At 35.9% G+C, this 17,246-nt stretch overlaps 1 protein-coding gene across 3 annotated transcripts in view; it reads left to right on the top strand.

Moving 5' to 3' along the window:
* The window catches only part of LOC127619748 (splicing factor, proline- and glutamine-rich-like), a 36,335-nt gene that overhangs the window by 743 nt on the left and 18,346 nt on the right, over positions 1-17,246 (top strand). For 2 of the 3 annotated variants that reach the window (XR_007967603.1, XR_007967602.1), the window contains exons 2-9: positions 597-785; positions 878-1,179; positions 1,270-1,365; positions 1,465-1,661; positions 1,754-1,838; positions 1,952-2,066; positions 2,166-2,214; positions 3,453-3,562. Coding sequence is in view for 1 of the 3 variants with exons in the window: in XM_052092728.1 (XP_051948688.1) it covers positions 597-785; positions 878-1,179; positions 1,270-1,365; positions 1,465-1,661; positions 1,754-1,838; positions 1,952-2,066; positions 2,166-2,214; positions 3,453-3,562; positions 12,525-12,635 (1,254 nt within the window). In the remaining 2 variants the exon portion in view is untranslated. Of the gene's footprint in view, positions 1-596; positions 786-877; positions 1,180-1,269; positions 1,366-1,464; positions 1,662-1,753; positions 1,839-1,951; positions 2,067-2,165; positions 2,215-3,452; positions 3,563-12,524; positions 13,860-17,246 lie in introns of those variants that run through there. The other variant, XM_052092728.1, reaches the window with a different exon arrangement.

The following is a 17,246-nucleotide window of genomic DNA, read 5'->3' as shown; positions in this document are numbered from 1 at the left end:
TTAATGAGAAAATTGTAGATTCGAGGAAATATCTAATAGTATCGTTCACGCTAACGTTAGCTCGCTAGCATCTGGTGTTTGAAACAGCTCCGCCATTTTGTAGACGTTTAAACAAAGGGTGGATTCATAGCGCTAGTCTCAGCTGGGGTATCTGCCCGTGCATTAAATATGCATTAAATGTCTTTGTGCAGTGTTTTAGACGTTTTTAGCTATAACGTACGTAAAGACGCTGTTTTGTCGTTTTATTGATCTTTCTATGGTATAGCGTGGTCTAGTTGCTTGTAAAATAGGTTATGTTTGTGTTGTGGATGTTTTTTTTGCGTCAGTAATTTATGTAACCGTACCTATAGTATTGTCTTTTTAAGCACTGAAGTAACGTGTTTTAAAGTGATAGTTCATCCAAAAATTAAAATTCTCTCATCTATGAAACATCATGCTATCCGCGTTAGTGTTGTGCAGAATAAAGTTATACAAATCTGTGATGGCATGAGATTCCTTTAATAATTTGCAATTTGTTACTGAGATTTGGGTTCGTTTTTTGTTGGATTTATGGACCACTCATGCTTTATGATAGTAAAACCTACTTAATTTTTCAGGAATTTAGGGCAACACTCTCATTGCTGCGCAAACCTGGGGAGAAGACCTATACTCAACGTTGCCGTCTGTTTATTGGTAATTTGCCTAACGACATAACTGAAACAGAATTCAGGAAATTGTTTGCAAAGTATGGGGAGCCCAGTGAGATTTTCATCAATCAAAGCAAAGGTTTTGGCTTCATTCGACTGGTAAGATTTAAAGCACACTTCACTCAAGGAAACTTTCTTGTGATTGTTTTATATATATATAAATTAAACCAACTCAATCTTTTTGTCTTTAGGAATCTCGTGCTTTGGCTGAGATTGCGAAGGCTGAGCTGGATGACATTCCAATGAAAGGCAGACCACTCAGAGTTCGCTTTGCCACTCACTCTGCTGCACTATCTGTGCGCAATCTCTCTCCCTATGTTTCCAATGAGCTTCTGGAAGAGGCCTTCTCCCAGTTTGGAGTAGTTGAAAGAGCTATCGTGATCGTAGATGACCGCGGGCGCTCAACAGGGAAAGGCATTGTTGAGTTTTCTTCCAAACCCGCTGCACGGAAGGCCATTGATCGTTGTAACGATGGAGTGTTCCTTCTCACATCGTAAGATTGTGCTTTTTATCTTCTGTGTGCCAAGTAATTTGTTTTATTGGATAGATTTGTAGAATTTATGCCACTGCTTTATTTTTTTAGGTCACCCCGACCAATTATTGTTGAATTGTTAGAGCAGTACGATATTGAGGATGGTTTGCCAGAGAAGCTTGCGCAGAAGAACCCCAATTATCAGAAGTAAGTTCTAAAAAAAATTCTGTGGCCAGAATCTTTTTCTCTGCTTGTGCTTGATAATGGTACTTAACTTATTTTTAACACATTCTGATTTCACCTCAGGGAGCGAGATCAGCCTCCACGGTTTGCCCGTCCTGGCACCTTTGAGTTTGAATACTCCCAGCGGTGGAAGTCCCTTGATGAGATGGAGAAACAGCAGAGGCAGCAAGTGGAAAAGAACATTTGTGAGGCCCGTGAGAAGCTAGAGTCAGAGATGGACGATGCCTATCATGAGCATCAAGCGAACTTGCTCAGACAGGGTATGTATTGTGTCAGTGTATTAGTGTTTGTCTTTGTAGATTATGCGCAAATTGTTGTAGACTATGTAATAAATATGTATTTGTTTCAATAGACCTTCTTAGACGTCAAGAGGAACTCCGGCGCATGGAAGAGTTACATAGTCAGGAGATGCAGAAACGTAAAGAGATGCAGCTCAGGTATGTCTGTTTGTTGTGGTCTTTGGTGCTGGAGAACCTTGTCTGGTGTGAACAATTGATGAGTTTTGTCATTAGTTAAACTTCTGCACCCATTGATTGATTCTCATCAAAAGGCAAGAAGAGGAACGCCGTAGGAGAGAGGAGGAGATGATGCGCCAGAGGGAGATGGAGGAACAGATGAGGCGCAAGCGTGAGGAGTCCTACAGAATGGGGGGCTTCATGGATAATGTAAATAATGTGTTTCAGAATGCTTTTAAAATTCAAATGCCACCTTGATGTAACCTTTGACCGTATATAGCTCTTAATTTTAAATTTTTTCCTCTACAGAGGGAAAGGGAGATGAGAATGAATTCTGGTGGAGGCATGGGTTTGGCAGGTACGATGCATTTTAGATCTTAAAGTTCAGCCAATTAATTTGAACATTTAGGCATTTTGCAGACACTTTTATCCAAAGCAACTTGCAGTGCATTCAAGGTATACATTGAATTAGTTTGTCTGTTCCCTGGGAGTGGAACTCATGACCTGGTGTTGCTAGCGACATTCTCTACCGGTTGAGCTACAAATTACATGCTGTGGTTTGATTTCAGAAAGATATATGGAGCATATAAAAATGTATGTCTCTGAATCATTGTAGGGCCCTATGAAATCCGTAAAGAAAAATCGTAATTATGTTTTATTTTATCCCAAATTCTGTGTTGCATTTTATTTTCTCTGAATTTTGGGTTTTAAAGTTTAATTACATTTTAGCTTTAAAAAAAAAAAAAAACGTTTTAATCAAATGAATTCATAGAATTGTTATCAAATGAGAACAGAACAATTACTTTTAAATATGCCATTGCATCATTTATCAAATTAAGTGCTTTAATACTGATCCTCACAGCACAATGCAAAACCCAAACTTTATTTGTTGGTTAAATTCAATGCTGCACAGTAGAGCACCACGGTATTAATGAAAGCAGTGTTAATGAAATTTTACTAATACAGAATTAATATATTTGTCGCACATGTTTTTTTTTTTTTCACCTGTCTAGTTAAATTGAGATTTTCTTTTGGCAGAAAACCAGATCTTTTTGACTTCTCACCTCTGGAAAAGCAGTTTGCTATTGGCTAATCCCCTTATTAAACTGCAAAAGTTTAATTATGTAAATATATAGTCTGCATGTGCTGTTGTTCACAGGGAATTAAGTGCTCTGCTCTGTCATTTATACACAGAGCACACATGATATTTATTATTGATGCAGATAGGGTATGGCGACTGGCTTCTCACATTCACATACTGTTGAAGCTCATGCAGACCATTTATTTATTTTATCAAATCTCAGCCTTTTGTGGTTTAATCATCACTCTAGTCTAGGTCATATCACAATTTGAATAGATTATTTGTGCATTTATACATTCGTTCATTCCAATATGTCAAATTCTGTGAAATTCCAAGTTTTATAGTTAATTCCCTTTTTATGACTGGATTCCGTATATGTTTTCCAGATTGCGGAAATGATGATTCCCCATCATTATTGGTTTTCCTTTTGTAGCTCTAGAGATTCACTTGAGTGCTTCCTCTACTGGATACTGTTCATGATACCAATTTTATACTCTTTGTTTAAAAATAAATAGAAATGCCTTTTGGGTCACCTGGCCAGAAGTTCCCATTGACAGGAATGAATTTCGATTCACATCAGGGATTAGGAGGATCACCAGCTGGGGGCATGTCGACCAACGAAATGGTAATGTATCCCTGAGTTGAAAGAGAATGAGTGTGTATTGTTTGTGTAAATTTTAATCTGTCGGTTGAGCTGTTGTGATCCATGAGAACTGTGGCCATTTGTAGCCATAGGTGTGGATTATTTGGAGTCAGTAGACGGAGCATTTTGTTTCCTGTATGATTGACTGTATTGCCACCACCTAGTGGCAGAAGTCGATGTCAGCACTCAAGCTCAGCTACTCCCACCTTATCATGTTGCTTTGCAAGTCTACCTGTACTAAGGCCAAATACATTTTATGCTTGCAGTGCTTACAATGCTTATTTGTAAGTCCTGTCTAAATTGCAAATAAAGGCACATTTACCCTGTGTTTGAGTAGTTTAAGCAATGTGTAATAGTTTTAAAGAAAAAGCCTAGACTGTTCTTAATATTTGTTGAAACAATGCTTTATGAAATTCTGTGCTTGATTTATTTAACAATTAGAATATTTTGGTTTTAAGAGACTAGGGTTTTTAGTACAGATTGACTTTAAAGCAACTTGATCATAAAATTAATGTCAAATGAATTTACAGTGAAGATTACTTGGCTGAGCATTTGATGAGCTGCTGTTGGTTGGCATCTATACTTGCATTTTGCAGATTTATTTTTTAATGGCAAGAATTGAGCTGGGCTTGGTCCATATTTGCCATAAAGAAGATTGGCAGTTTTTCTTAGTCTATGCACTGTAGTGTACCTATGGCACATTCTCATCACCAAGAAATACGTTTTGTATCTTATCTGGTGTACTTTGGAGATTTATTTTTTTATTATTCCAAATTTTGAATTATGTATGTCTCAATATATTCAACTTTTTATTTTTTTAGTGGGTACACTGAGACCTACTGTTTAATCCATGTCCAGAAATTAAATGACAGACTGGTGAATTTGATCTGACCTCAAACCATGGTGGGTGTAAGGTGCAGTGAAAATGTAATCTCTGTAGCAAGACCAATGCTTTCCAAATCGTTGGAATTTCAGTGTGCTTTTCTCTCTGCAGTATTACCTTAGCCATACCCTTGATGCCAGAATTACAGTCAGTGTTAATGGGGGACTGTGTGCAAAATTGGTTTTGGGTTATGCATCTAATGAGAACTATGAATAGGCCTAAAAGATCTTTACTTTTAGACTACAAATTGGTATTTAATGTTTAGATTCTTTGGTGAAACCTAAGAATGTGCATTTCTGTAGTATTTTGAGAGAGAAAACCTAAACAAGAATCTCTTCTCATCCTGTTGTCAGACATAACTTATTAATTTCTACATTAAAGAGGAACTCACTTCTGGAACTCAAATATTTGTTTTATACTTGATTGAAGCAGATTATGAAGCATTTAAAGGGGTCGCACACCGGAGGCATTAGGTGGATGACATAAAGCTTCCTCAAATTTGAAGCCGATGTTTTCTATGATTGTCATTTGACACTGCCGGCAGTGCCCAGATATGACTTTGGGGCTGCTAAAACTTTTGCTACACCATGCAAATTTTCCATTAATTTTGTCCCAAATCATAATCGGGGACATGCATTACCCTACATTAGGAGATACATTGTGTGTTAATTTTCCATTAACAAGTTACTTTTTTGTGATTTCACAGCTTGAATAAAGCCTAGGCTACTTGAGAAATGTCTAATCTTTCAGTTTGCATAGCTGCACTTTGGGTTGTGTAAAACTACCAATTTCATAATTGACTAGTGGGTGGGTGTGTTGTCTGAACACCTAGACTTGGCTGTGTTAAGGACTCATGTATAATTAGTCTCCGTAATGTTGTAGGGATTGCAACAAGTACTCTGACGTGACCGTATTGATCGGTATGAAAATTATTGATCATGATCATGCGTGACGTTACATTTCACTAAATTTGGAAATTCAGTGACAACTACCCACAAATGTGTTAAAGATGTTTTATGTTTAAAGATGCTTTGTTTAATTTTGAGATTGATTGTCATGCTTTTCAGTGGTACCTTGTCGTCTGAATCACCATGGCATCAAGCTTCAACACAGTGCACTGTGTCTTTCTTTTTGGGGCATAGCGACAGCACTAAACAAACTGTAGAAGCGCAAACACCAGGCCTGTTAAAGCGCACGTATATCTCTGGAGAAGAGCAAACACTATAGGCGAAACTCATGGTCTAGGGTTGTGCCGATGGACGATATCATCGTCCATCGTGATGGCTGACCAACATCACGATGTCGAGCCACCATCGTGATGCCACGCCCCCTTTTGCGAGTCTTGCTAGTGTGACTCACTAATCCTAGTCTCTTCTATAGTTAACCTAAAAACTTTGCAGGGATTGCTCTGTAAATTAAATTGAGAATATAACTAATGCATATATGCTATTTTAAATACTGTAGTATATGCCAGAGACGTGACGCGTTAGTCTGTGAAAATACCGTGTCAGGCAGGCTACACAAATATTGATCTTGACATTGTTAGCTTCTTGTCTTTTTTTTACATGTCTTACACTGTACATTTAGATTAAAATATTTTATGTTGTAGGCTACAAGAAAATAGCCTTTATTAATTAATTATTAGTAGTTGTAGTGTCTCAGAAAATCTTGCTCATGTCACATAGCTCTTGTATACACTGAAGTGGCAGTGTAAGATAAACCCAGACCAGCGAACGTCAAATAACTTTTGTCTGGTTAATACTGTTAAAGGAAAATTTCCTTGGCCATAAATCCATAATGTCAAATCAAATGAAAGAAACAAGGTGAATATGAATAACACACATTTATTAAAACATAGAAGAACAACAAATAAAGAACAAGAAAATGGGAACAACACTCAGACCGAAACTCGGCATTAACATTTCACTTATAATTAGCAGCACAATTAACTTCAGCACAGGCTACAAAATAAATTATGTTATGGAAATATTGTAAAGTGGTCATATGAACTACACAAATGAATGTTTAAAAAATAATATGCAAAATCGAATAGCTCCGCAACGGATGGCGAAAAATGCGTAAAGAAGTCTAATATCTTTCACCATAGACCATGTTTAAATTTCGATGTTTCTGGCCAGAAATACCAACGTATTCACTTTATCTGGTTTTAATAAGCTGCGGATTGGAGTAACTACACTAACCGCTGTGCTGAAGACCCGCTCTGATGGAGTGCTGGTAGCACATATGCACAGATATTTCCATGCTAATCTTGCCATGAACGGAAACCTTTTTTCGTTCGTTTTCCACCAAGTCAGCGGGTCCTCTTCCCCATCAATGGCCATTTCCTGCAGGTACATGGTCATTTCTGCCTCGACCTTTTGCTCATCAGTAGCGTGGCTGTGGCTGCTCTCTTCGCAAGAAGGCTGCCCAAAGACGACTTTTTTTTTCTTAGGCGCAATATATTAAAAAGCCCGGATGAGTACTAATTAGTTGGGCTAGTAAAATAACGAAATTATAGTTTTTCAGTAAAAAAAAAAAAAATATCTATGTAAAGAGATATATTAAAATAAAAAGTGCTTAAAAGTGCTCAACTCTTCTTAAGTGGAAGAAATATTTTTCCCCCTTACGTGCAACCTATTGGAAAGCGCGGATGAGTCAGTTTGGATAGTAAAATAACGAAATTATAATTTTTAAGTGGAAAATAGTATTTATGTAAAGAGATGTATTAAAATAAAAAGTGCACAACTCTTAAGTGAAAGCTAAAAAAAAAAAAAATGCTTCACGTGTCGTGCAACCTACTGATAAAGCGCCGACGATGAGTTGGGTTAGTAAAATAACGAAATTATAATTTTTCATATAATTTTTGAAAATTATATGAAATTATATAACCCCCACCCCACCGACGATATCATCGTCCATTGCGATGTTTTACTGTCAACATCGTCAACTGCCAATTTAGGGGACATCGCCCAACCCTATCATGGTCTTAAAAACTATTGTCACGATGACGAAACTTCTTGCAGAAGGTATTACTCACTGTTCTCTGTGAAGCACAGCAAGTTATCATTACGCAAAACGCTCTTTGAGAAGTTGCATCTCAATTAATTTGAGAATCATCACCACTAAAAATATTAATGCAGATAGTTCACCCCATTAATCGACTAGTCGATTATTAGACAATTGGTTTACCGTTATGGCATATCCCTAACACCAACCTGCAAAATCATAGTCTCTTTATTCTTAATGAAAAAACCTTGGATTTAACCTTTGACTGTGGCTGCCACTAGTAGTCAACTAATATATCGCAGATGCCTATAAATCGGCCAATATTCCCTTTAACTATTACTGTCCGCATTGGTTGATATGTTTTTCCATTTGGCCAGTTACATTTATGCATTTGGCAGACGCTTTTATCCAAAGCGACTAACAGTGCACTTATTACAGGGACAATCCCCCCGGAGCAACCTGGAGTTAAGCGACCTTCTGATTAACAGTTAAGTGCTTTAGCCTACTACGCCACCACCACTCCATTAGTTTCTTAAGCCACAAGGGCTCCAAGAATCACCTGCTTGCATGTGAAAGAGCTGTCTTAAACATGTAAATCACCAATCACAGTATGTTTTGTTGTTGGATGCTATCGTGTTTCTAAAAGATCCTTCTGCGACAGACTTGCATGAGCTCGTGTTTCAGTTGCTTGTGCTTTTCATTCTTTTCTTTTAACAGTTCCCTGTAACTTTCTTGTCTAGTGATAAAGGCAAATAACAATACAACTTCTATCATGTAGCCTACCCTTTTTAAACTGATGTAATTCACAAACCTCACAAAATACGCAGATTAGGTTTGTGCATTATGTAACAAATATTTGAATGATAATGGCTTTAAAAAATATTGTGATATCCAATTACATCGTCAACTCCCCTGCAGAGGGTCTGTACATTTTTTTACTTTAAAATTGTATTCATATATTGAAACACAAAAAACATTTCTAACTTAAAATTGCACTTAAAACTAAACAAAAAAAGCTATAAAATAACAAAGTGATAAAAATAAATCTTATTACCACCTCCCCATAGCCAAACATTTACCGTCTCCAACGCAAGCATCCGTCAATGACACCAGGTGCAAAATTACTACTAGCTTACAGATTAAGAACTAAAGACAATTATAAATGTAAAGATGCACACCTCTGAACAAACAGCAAATCGGACATGAGTATTGATGGCTTTTCTTTTGTATGTTCTTAAAAATACAGATGAAGTCAGAAGTTTACATACACTTGGGTTTAAGTAATTAAAACTTTTTTTTTTAATGCAAACTATCGTATTGGCACATCTACTTTGTGCATAGACTATCACAATTCCAGTGGGGCAGAAGTTTACAAACACCAAGTTAATTGTACCTTTTAAGAAGCTTAGAAAATTGTCAAGCCTTTAGACAATTGGCCAGTAAGCTTCTGATAAGGTTTACTGAACTGGAGGTGTACCTGTGGATGTATTTTAAGGCCAACCTTCAAACTCAGTGCCTCTTTGCTTGACATCATGGGAAAATCTGAAAAAAATCAACCAAGACTTAAGAAAACAAATTATGGACCTCCACAAGTCTGGTTCATTCATGGGAGCAATTTCCAAATGCCTGAAGGTACCACGTTCATCTGTACAAACAATAGTATGCAAGTATAAAAACCATGTTACCACACAGCCTTCATACCGCTCAGGAAGGAGACTCATTCGGTCTCCTAGAGATGAACGTAGTTTAGAGCGAATCATGAAAATCAATCCCAGAAACAGTGAAGGATCTTGTGCAGATGCTGGAGGAAACAGGTAGACAAGTATTGATCCACAGTAAAACGAGTCCTATATCGACATTACCTGAAAGGCTGCTCAGCAAGGAAGAATCCACTGCTCTAAAACCACCATGAAAAAGTCAGATTACAGTTTGCAAGTGCACATGGGGACAAAGATATTACTTTTCAGAAAAATGTCCTCTGGGCTGATGAAACAAAATTTTTACTGTTTGGGCATAATGACCATTGTTATGTTTGGTGGGAAAAGGGTGAGGCTTGCAAGATGAAGAACACAATCCATTAAGCATGTGGGTGGCAGCATCATGTTGTGGGAGTGCTTTGCTGCAGGTGGGACTGCTGCACTTCACAAAATAGATGACATCACGAGGAAGGAAAATTGTGTTTATGTTGAAGCAACATCTCAAGATGTCAGCCAGGAAGTTAAAGCTCTGTGGCAAATGAGTCTTCCAAATGGACAATGACCCCAAGCATACCTCAAGTTGTGGCAAAATAGCTTAAGGACAAAAAAGTCAAGGTATTGGAGTGGCCATCACAAAGCCCTGACCTCAATCTGATTTTTTGAATCAGAACTGAACAAGCGTGTGTGAGCATGGAGGCCTACAAACCTGACTCGGTTACACCAGTTCAGTCTGGAGGAATGGACAAATATTTCAACAACTTATTGTAAGAAGCTTGTGGAAGGCTACCCAAAACGTTTGAACCAAGTTAAACAGTTTAAAGGCAATGCTACCAAATACTAACACAGTGTAAAAAAAAACTTCTGAACCACTGGGAATGTGATGAAAGAACTAAAAGCTTAAATAATTCTCTACTATTATTCTGACATTTCACATTCTTAAAATAAAATTGTGATCCTATCTGACCTAAGACAGTGAATGTTTTCTACGGTCAGGAATTATGAAAAACTGACCTTAAATGTATTTGTCTAAGGTGTATGTAAATCTCTTAAACTGTATATTAAAGTGTGTTTCTTCAAGCGCGTCTTTGTGACTAATAGCATTTCTTGTAATGTGTCACTACGAGATGTCTTGCAGGTTGCCCGCCTGTTGCGGGCAGATGAGCAAAATTATCCGCGCATGAAATTGTGATTTTGTCCAGATCCTTGGTTTTGTCATTTCCCGATATTGTCGATCATCGTCTGTTTGCAATCGTATCGGGATCTTTGTAAGACATAATCAATAACAGAGTACATCGTCCTATCGACCAGCCCTAGTGCAGATCCAGCATTTTCTTCCATTGGAGCACTCCTATATCTTCCTTCAAAGCAATTAATCTATCAGGAACAAAGTTCTTTCCCTCTGACTTGTGAATGTGGCGTGACGGTCAGTCCGTGATGCTCACTCAATCCTCACTAGCAAGATCAGGTCTTTTTATATTTTTAATTACTTTTACAAAGTTACAGTTTTGTGTGATTTGAATAGCGAATGTTTTATATTACTGTATTCAATTGTGTGATTGTATTGGCCACCCTGCTCTCTGGGTATCGGCCATTTAAAAAAAACCTATTGGTTGACTGCTAATCATCACTCCTTATTCTTGGAATACAAAAAGCTTTGGATGCTACTTTTGTCTGTATGGTGATTGCATTCACTGTTTCTGGACTGTCACTTCTGTGCGCCACACCTGATGTGTTCTGTGTGCAATACATGTGGCATGGCACTTCTAATCCGGTGTGTGACCTTCTTTACTTGCAAAGTCTTTTAACTCGAGCATTGCCATATAAGGAATGTTTTTAGTATATCTGGATGTTAAATGTAGAATCTCTTAAGAATCTGTAAATAATAATTTAAAGGCAATACCAAATCAAAATTACTCTTATTTACTTAATACACATTCATGTTCTTATTGTGCACGTTATTCCAAAGAAATGGTTTGATTTTCAAAAGTGTATTTCAGTCAAGTTTTAAAAACATTGATGTCTTAGGATGTGAGTTGTCCTCTACACTTTCATTCTAGTCTGTCTCCATTCTGATATGGAATCTGCACCTTTTGATTAAATTCCTGAAGTCCTGCCCTGTTTTTTTTCCTCATTGAACATTGTTTCACCCATAAATGTCACATTATGGAATTAAAATGGGTTGTGAATGCAGTTTCATATTGATTTTTATCAACAATTTTTGCAAAAAGAATTTGCATGCAGTAAGTGTAGATGGTGTGAATTCTTGCTGCACAATGCAAATTAATGTTATAGCAATGCTTAATGAAATGTTAAGATTAACGACGGTGTGCTTTTATTGAAGTTATCAAAGAATTCTAATCTGGAATATAGAAAACTTTGTCCACTGAATCATTTTTGTTTTCATTCTAGATATATAGTTTCAGCTTGTATGAACCCTTTAGATTAACATAGTGATGAGAAGCATGTAGCTCAGAAGCTTGTAAACCAGAAAAATGCAGAAATATTTTAGTTCAATCGGGGCCATTTGTCTCAAATATGCAGACATTCCATCTAATCCAAGTAAACTTTTTAATGGCTGCAAGTTTGAGAATTGCCTTTGCAAACATGTCAGATGAATGTCAAATTTAAAAAACATTGGAAAGAAGTTTTTGTATCCAAATAAGTCAGTCGAGTAGGACATTTTTAATAGAAATAATGTCTTTAACTGTGGCAATATGTTATGCCAGTAACACATTATCAAACTAAAAATGTAATCATTATGCTACATTTTTACTAGTCCCAGATCTTTCAATTCTTCAGTGGAAAATTTCTACTTTTAAATATGCATTCAAAGTGATTTCAAGAACAGAATATGTTATTAAATAATTATATTTAACTAACCCATTTTGTGCTCAATTTAGAGGGTTGGTATTTTCCCAGATGGCTCAGTTTTTTTCTTTTTTTTGTCCAAGCAGTAAAATCAAAACCAACCTCTTTGACCTAATCGTAACTTTGGGGCATCTTAGCCTTTATCGCGTTTCTACTTCTAAATCGCTCGTGCAAATTTAGTCCGTATCTGTATACAGTAGTATTTATTATTTTAATTTTTTTATAGCTGCGCTTTTCTAATGCAATGTAATGGGATTTGACTAATGAATACATTACCCTCTCTTCCTTTTCCTATGTCACCTGTGGCACCCATGGATCTGCGTGTTGGAACTGTTTCATCGATTGTTTTCCTTGGATCCCACTTTTATAATACTTAAAATATGAACTCATGGAACTTATTCCCCCTGTTGCATACACATGGACTTAAACTCTATAATTTCTCCAAACCTAAACCCCTCCGCTGATAAATAACTGAACATGTACCATGTAGCGCAATGAGCGTTTCCAACAAGGTGGCTCAAGGGGCATGGGTGCTGGAAACCCAGGATTTGGCAGGGTCCGTGAAGAGTTTGATGGACCTGCCAAGAAGCCACGCTTCTGATCTGGCACTTTAAAAGCAGAGTTTGTATGTGGAATTCCAGAAGCTCGGTTCTGGAGTCAGAATTGATGTGTTAAGTTGAAACAATTTCAAATTTCTTGCAATTTTAGCCTGAAGACTTATCCCTTTATTGGCGATTTTTTTTTTTTTTTTTTTTTTTCTTCCCATTTTTATTTTGTATTAGGTTTAATAGTGAAACAGCTCACAAAGTCAGCACTGGCTTAGTGCTAGCAATATGTAATTCCATATCCTATTACTCCATCTTGTCATGTTACTTGTGTTATACTGGTGAATATGTAAGTTGTTCTGATCTTTCAATGGCTGTGTTCTGTGCCATTCAAATTTGAAGTAATACATGTACATTTTTCAATAAAGAGTACAGTTGGTTCTCCCAAATCCCATTCAGGTGTTTTTGGCACAATATTTTATTTTGCAAAGGGCATTGGAGCTGGTACTTTTTTCTTAAACTTGAAGATGCAACCCCTGTATATTTGAAAGAAAAGCTCAGCTTTAGGCCTGTTTTACACTGCACATTCAAGCAGTGCTGCAGCATAACTGCAACAGCAGGCATGTATAGAGCTTTCACACTGTTAGCGTTTCTGCTGCATAATAGAGCTGTGGCTCTACAATGAAAATAAAATGATTTCTGGTTTACTACGTTAAGTATTGGCTTAATGGCCGTAATTATAAAATTGGCATTGGTAATAGGACATTGAGAACTATTAAGAACTTAATTGTCATGGGAATAAAGAATCACATTTTCATCCAAATTGCAATTGACTTGAAACTCAAACCCCATAGTGCATACAATAAACTGCTTAATAATCTTTGATTCAGTCAGACTTAATGAATAGAAAGTGTTTGTAATGTGCATCAGTTCTGAAATATTTTTTTTCTTCTCAAACAATGGGTGAGTAGTTTGCTCTATTTGCTGCTCTATTTCTGTTACTCATCACTGCTCTGCTTTCATGCTGAGTTTTAAATGCTGTAATCTGGGACCAAAATACACTACCCTTGCATGTGGTGTGAAACCGTTCTTATTAAAATGGAATGTTCTGACTGCTTTTTAAGAAAAAGGTGTTTTAAGGCACTCTTATACCAGTTTTCAGTCAAATTTAAATTTATGGCACTTCATTTTAATTTGTTTATTTTAAAGGGTTAGTACATAACTTTCATTAGTATTTCAAAAGGTTGTATACCGGTACAAACTGAATACCGCAATACCAAAATAAAATGTAACTGTACAATATCATTTTGTTGCTAATTTCTGTACTGTACTACAGTATAGACCATTTCAAGAATGTAAACAAATTAATTAAAGTTCTAAACGTATTTTCAGAGCCTTTCAACAAAGTTTCTTTTTCAAGGTAAGTCGGTTCACTCGGCGGCCATTTTTGGAACACACGGCAGAGAGCATCCAATTTTATGTAAACATCATGACAGTGCAGCTCCTATCTACTTGAAAGGGTTTACAAGATTACGATAATGAACATGTTTCAAATAAGCAGTAAAATTGTATTGGTTCGAGGCGCGTGTGGTGCCGGATTTACTGTAAGGTATATTGTGCAAGCACTTTCGACAAATAACTTGGTTTTTTTTCTATTCTTTTAATTTAGCACCGTTTTGATGATAAATTGACATTTTATTAGAACAAATCGTGGAATCCAGAAAAATAAAATTATAAATAATTTGTCACTGCAACACTTTATGCCGTTCTTTTAATTGAGTCATTTTCTGTGTAATTTCATCAGTAATCTGAAGCCGTTTATTTGTTGCTGAAGTATTAAGTATTGATACTAAAATTGTTGTCCTTAGCGGTTAACTACACGATTGCGGGTTATCCCCCGGTTGGACACCAAAACACTCAAGTGGTGACGCGCTGTTCTGTGTTAACGTGTGGAGACGCTGTTTTCAGTGGTTTACCTGCATTGTGAAGGCAAAGTGCTGCAGGGACACCCATTCGGGCAATTCCAAACATTTGAAGCCACTTAGTTATACTAATCTAAATATGCGACACAGTATCACATAAATGGAGATTGCAGCATTTCCCCAGATTTGTAATAAGGAATATTGTAAACTGAAATACATATTGACACTGGAGTGCACCATCATTTTCCCGACAAAATAAAAGCTCCAGGTGAAGGTGAAGTCAATACGACAAATGTTACTATTGTTTATAACTAGCCCTCAAAATAATACTAATTCAGCATTGTATTATTATAATAATAATAATAATCTTGAATGGACAATAATAATATTCAGCTAGTTTATAAAATATAAGCGAGTGAAGTTGAAATTTTTGCACACCATTTTCAAGCACAAACATGTTTTGTAAAAATATATGTAGGTAAAAACTATTGGTGCATACAAATTATATTTATTATAAATCAAGTACCTTTATTGTGTTTAAGTAAAAAAAAAACTAGATTTTTATTTAATCAAACATTTTGAATTTACTTGGCAAAAAATTACTAGGCATAATAAAAAAAATTTAAAACTAATTGTCATTTCTGAGCAAATAAACTATTATCAAGACACATTTCCAATGTCGTCAACAGTCTGGAAAATATCACTATATAATTCTTTGTTATCGCCCAGCACCGGAAGCCCCTGGTTGGAGAGTTGATTGGGATCTTGGAAATCATAACACTGTGATATCGGAGTAACCGTAGTATTTCACCTATTGCACTTCTCAAAAGGACTTGCTGGAATTTTAAAATAATATTTTTGGTAATTAGAAACTAATCTACAAGCGGAGCCTGGATTGTAAAACCATTGAACAAAAGCAACTCGTTTGACACATTTTGGTAAAATAAAAGGGGTTAGAGGGCTGTTTTATCCCCCCCATAATCCCATTCTCTTCAAGATAATGTTTTTAAAGTATACAATTTAAAGACATTTTTTTGTCAATTAATTTTAAAAGATATTCTGAGGAAGAAATTCAGAACTATGCAGTATTTTCTGTTTGACTTAAACGTGTGTATGCTGAGACTGCATTTCAAGTGATTTTGTAGTTAATTATTCAAGTGCAATGTTTGCATTCACATTAACACCAGAATGTACACCGAAACTAATTTGAAAAGTAGACTACAGCGGTTGCATGGACGCACAGATACCTGCTCGAAAGCAACATTTCTTGAAGTCCATTTAATTTCCACCTTAAGCAGATTGTCAACCAGTATCATAGATGACTCCTGTTGAAAACTTTTTAAATATTGCCACACTTAGCTACACTTGGGGGCAGAAAGTGCCATAAATGTATTTCAATAGTTGTATTTTATGTTGACAACTAATGAATTCAGTCTTTTTACATTTGGACGACAGGCAAAACAATATCAATGTCAGCTTTAACTTACTACCTGCCTTTTTAGTTACAGAACGAGTAGTCTATAAACCTTGTGTATTAGATGATGTAATTTCACACCATTATCCATGTGCTAGGATATAAAAATTATTTATATTTAGTCTAGAAGTGAGATGTGAGTGTAATAGTTTTTTTACATATGTAACCTGTGACAATGGCTTGATAACCTTTTTATTTGGACTTTTTTGGTCAAAAAAATGTTTGATTTATTTTACAATGTAACCTGTTCCAGTGGTTGCCACCAATCACATGTCTGTTGCTAACTTCTGTGTATAATTCAAAGTTTGAATAACCGTTTTGTTCCTGCTGCTAAAGTGGACAACTTTGGCACTGTATTCATTTACGAAAAAAAACAGTTCTTGAATTATTTTGAGTGTATAAACTGTATGCCATTTTTATCTAGGTTACACATCCAAAACAATATTTTAATGTAAATTGTGTTAATTGAAGTTAATACAATTTAGATTAAAATAATAAAAACACAATATCAACTATACAATATTCAACAATTATGATTGTCTTAATTATGCAGCCCAGCTTTCCAAATTAGTTTTGGTTTGTTATTCCAGCCAAACTCATACACAACTTGCATAGCAGAAAGTTCATTTCACCAGTAAAAAAATAAAAACCTTTGGAAGTGGTACACACTGAAAACTATGAATGAAAATAAATAAATAGAATGAACACAGTTCAAATAATTGAAGAATTATTACTTAAGAATATAGCTATTATATTAAAAGAAGCGAAGCTTCAAATTAACCAGAATGTTTTCCTTTGTCGCAGTCAACACAGTAAATACTGTATAAAGTTTAGTAAATACAACATGGGTTACAACAAACCTTTTAGAAATATTTTTTTCCTCAATAGTTCATTATTATTGTTACACTTGCCATATAACACATTTCTTTATGCATAGTTTGGCTTATGTATTTGACCGTATTATTGGTGAACTGTTGGTATACTGGAAAACCATAATAGCATTATTTTTTACAATCATTGGTAATGAATGGATTGTTTTGGTTGACGTGATAAACTGGTTGAAATCGGTCAACCGGTGTAAATTTTCCATGGTTGTGCAGAATACTGCTATATGGGTATTCCTATCCCTTTACATTCAGAGGGATAATTAAGACCAACTAGATATTTATAATTATAGGAATTTTTGCTTATCGCCCATGTACAAAGTCACTATTTAGTTATTGCTTTTGGAGTGAAGACACAGCTATTAACTATTGGGTACTTTTTCTTTG

The sequence above is a fragment of the Xyrauchen texanus genome, chromosome 26 (assembly GCF_025860055.1).
Source record: "Xyrauchen texanus isolate HMW12.3.18 chromosome 26, RBS_HiC_50CHRs, whole genome shotgun sequence".
Taxonomy (NCBI): domain Eukaryota; kingdom Metazoa; phylum Chordata; class Actinopteri; order Cypriniformes; family Catostomidae; genus Xyrauchen; species Xyrauchen texanus.
Note: the sequence above shows the minus strand (reverse complement) of the source record. Positions and strands in the feature narration are given on the sequence as shown.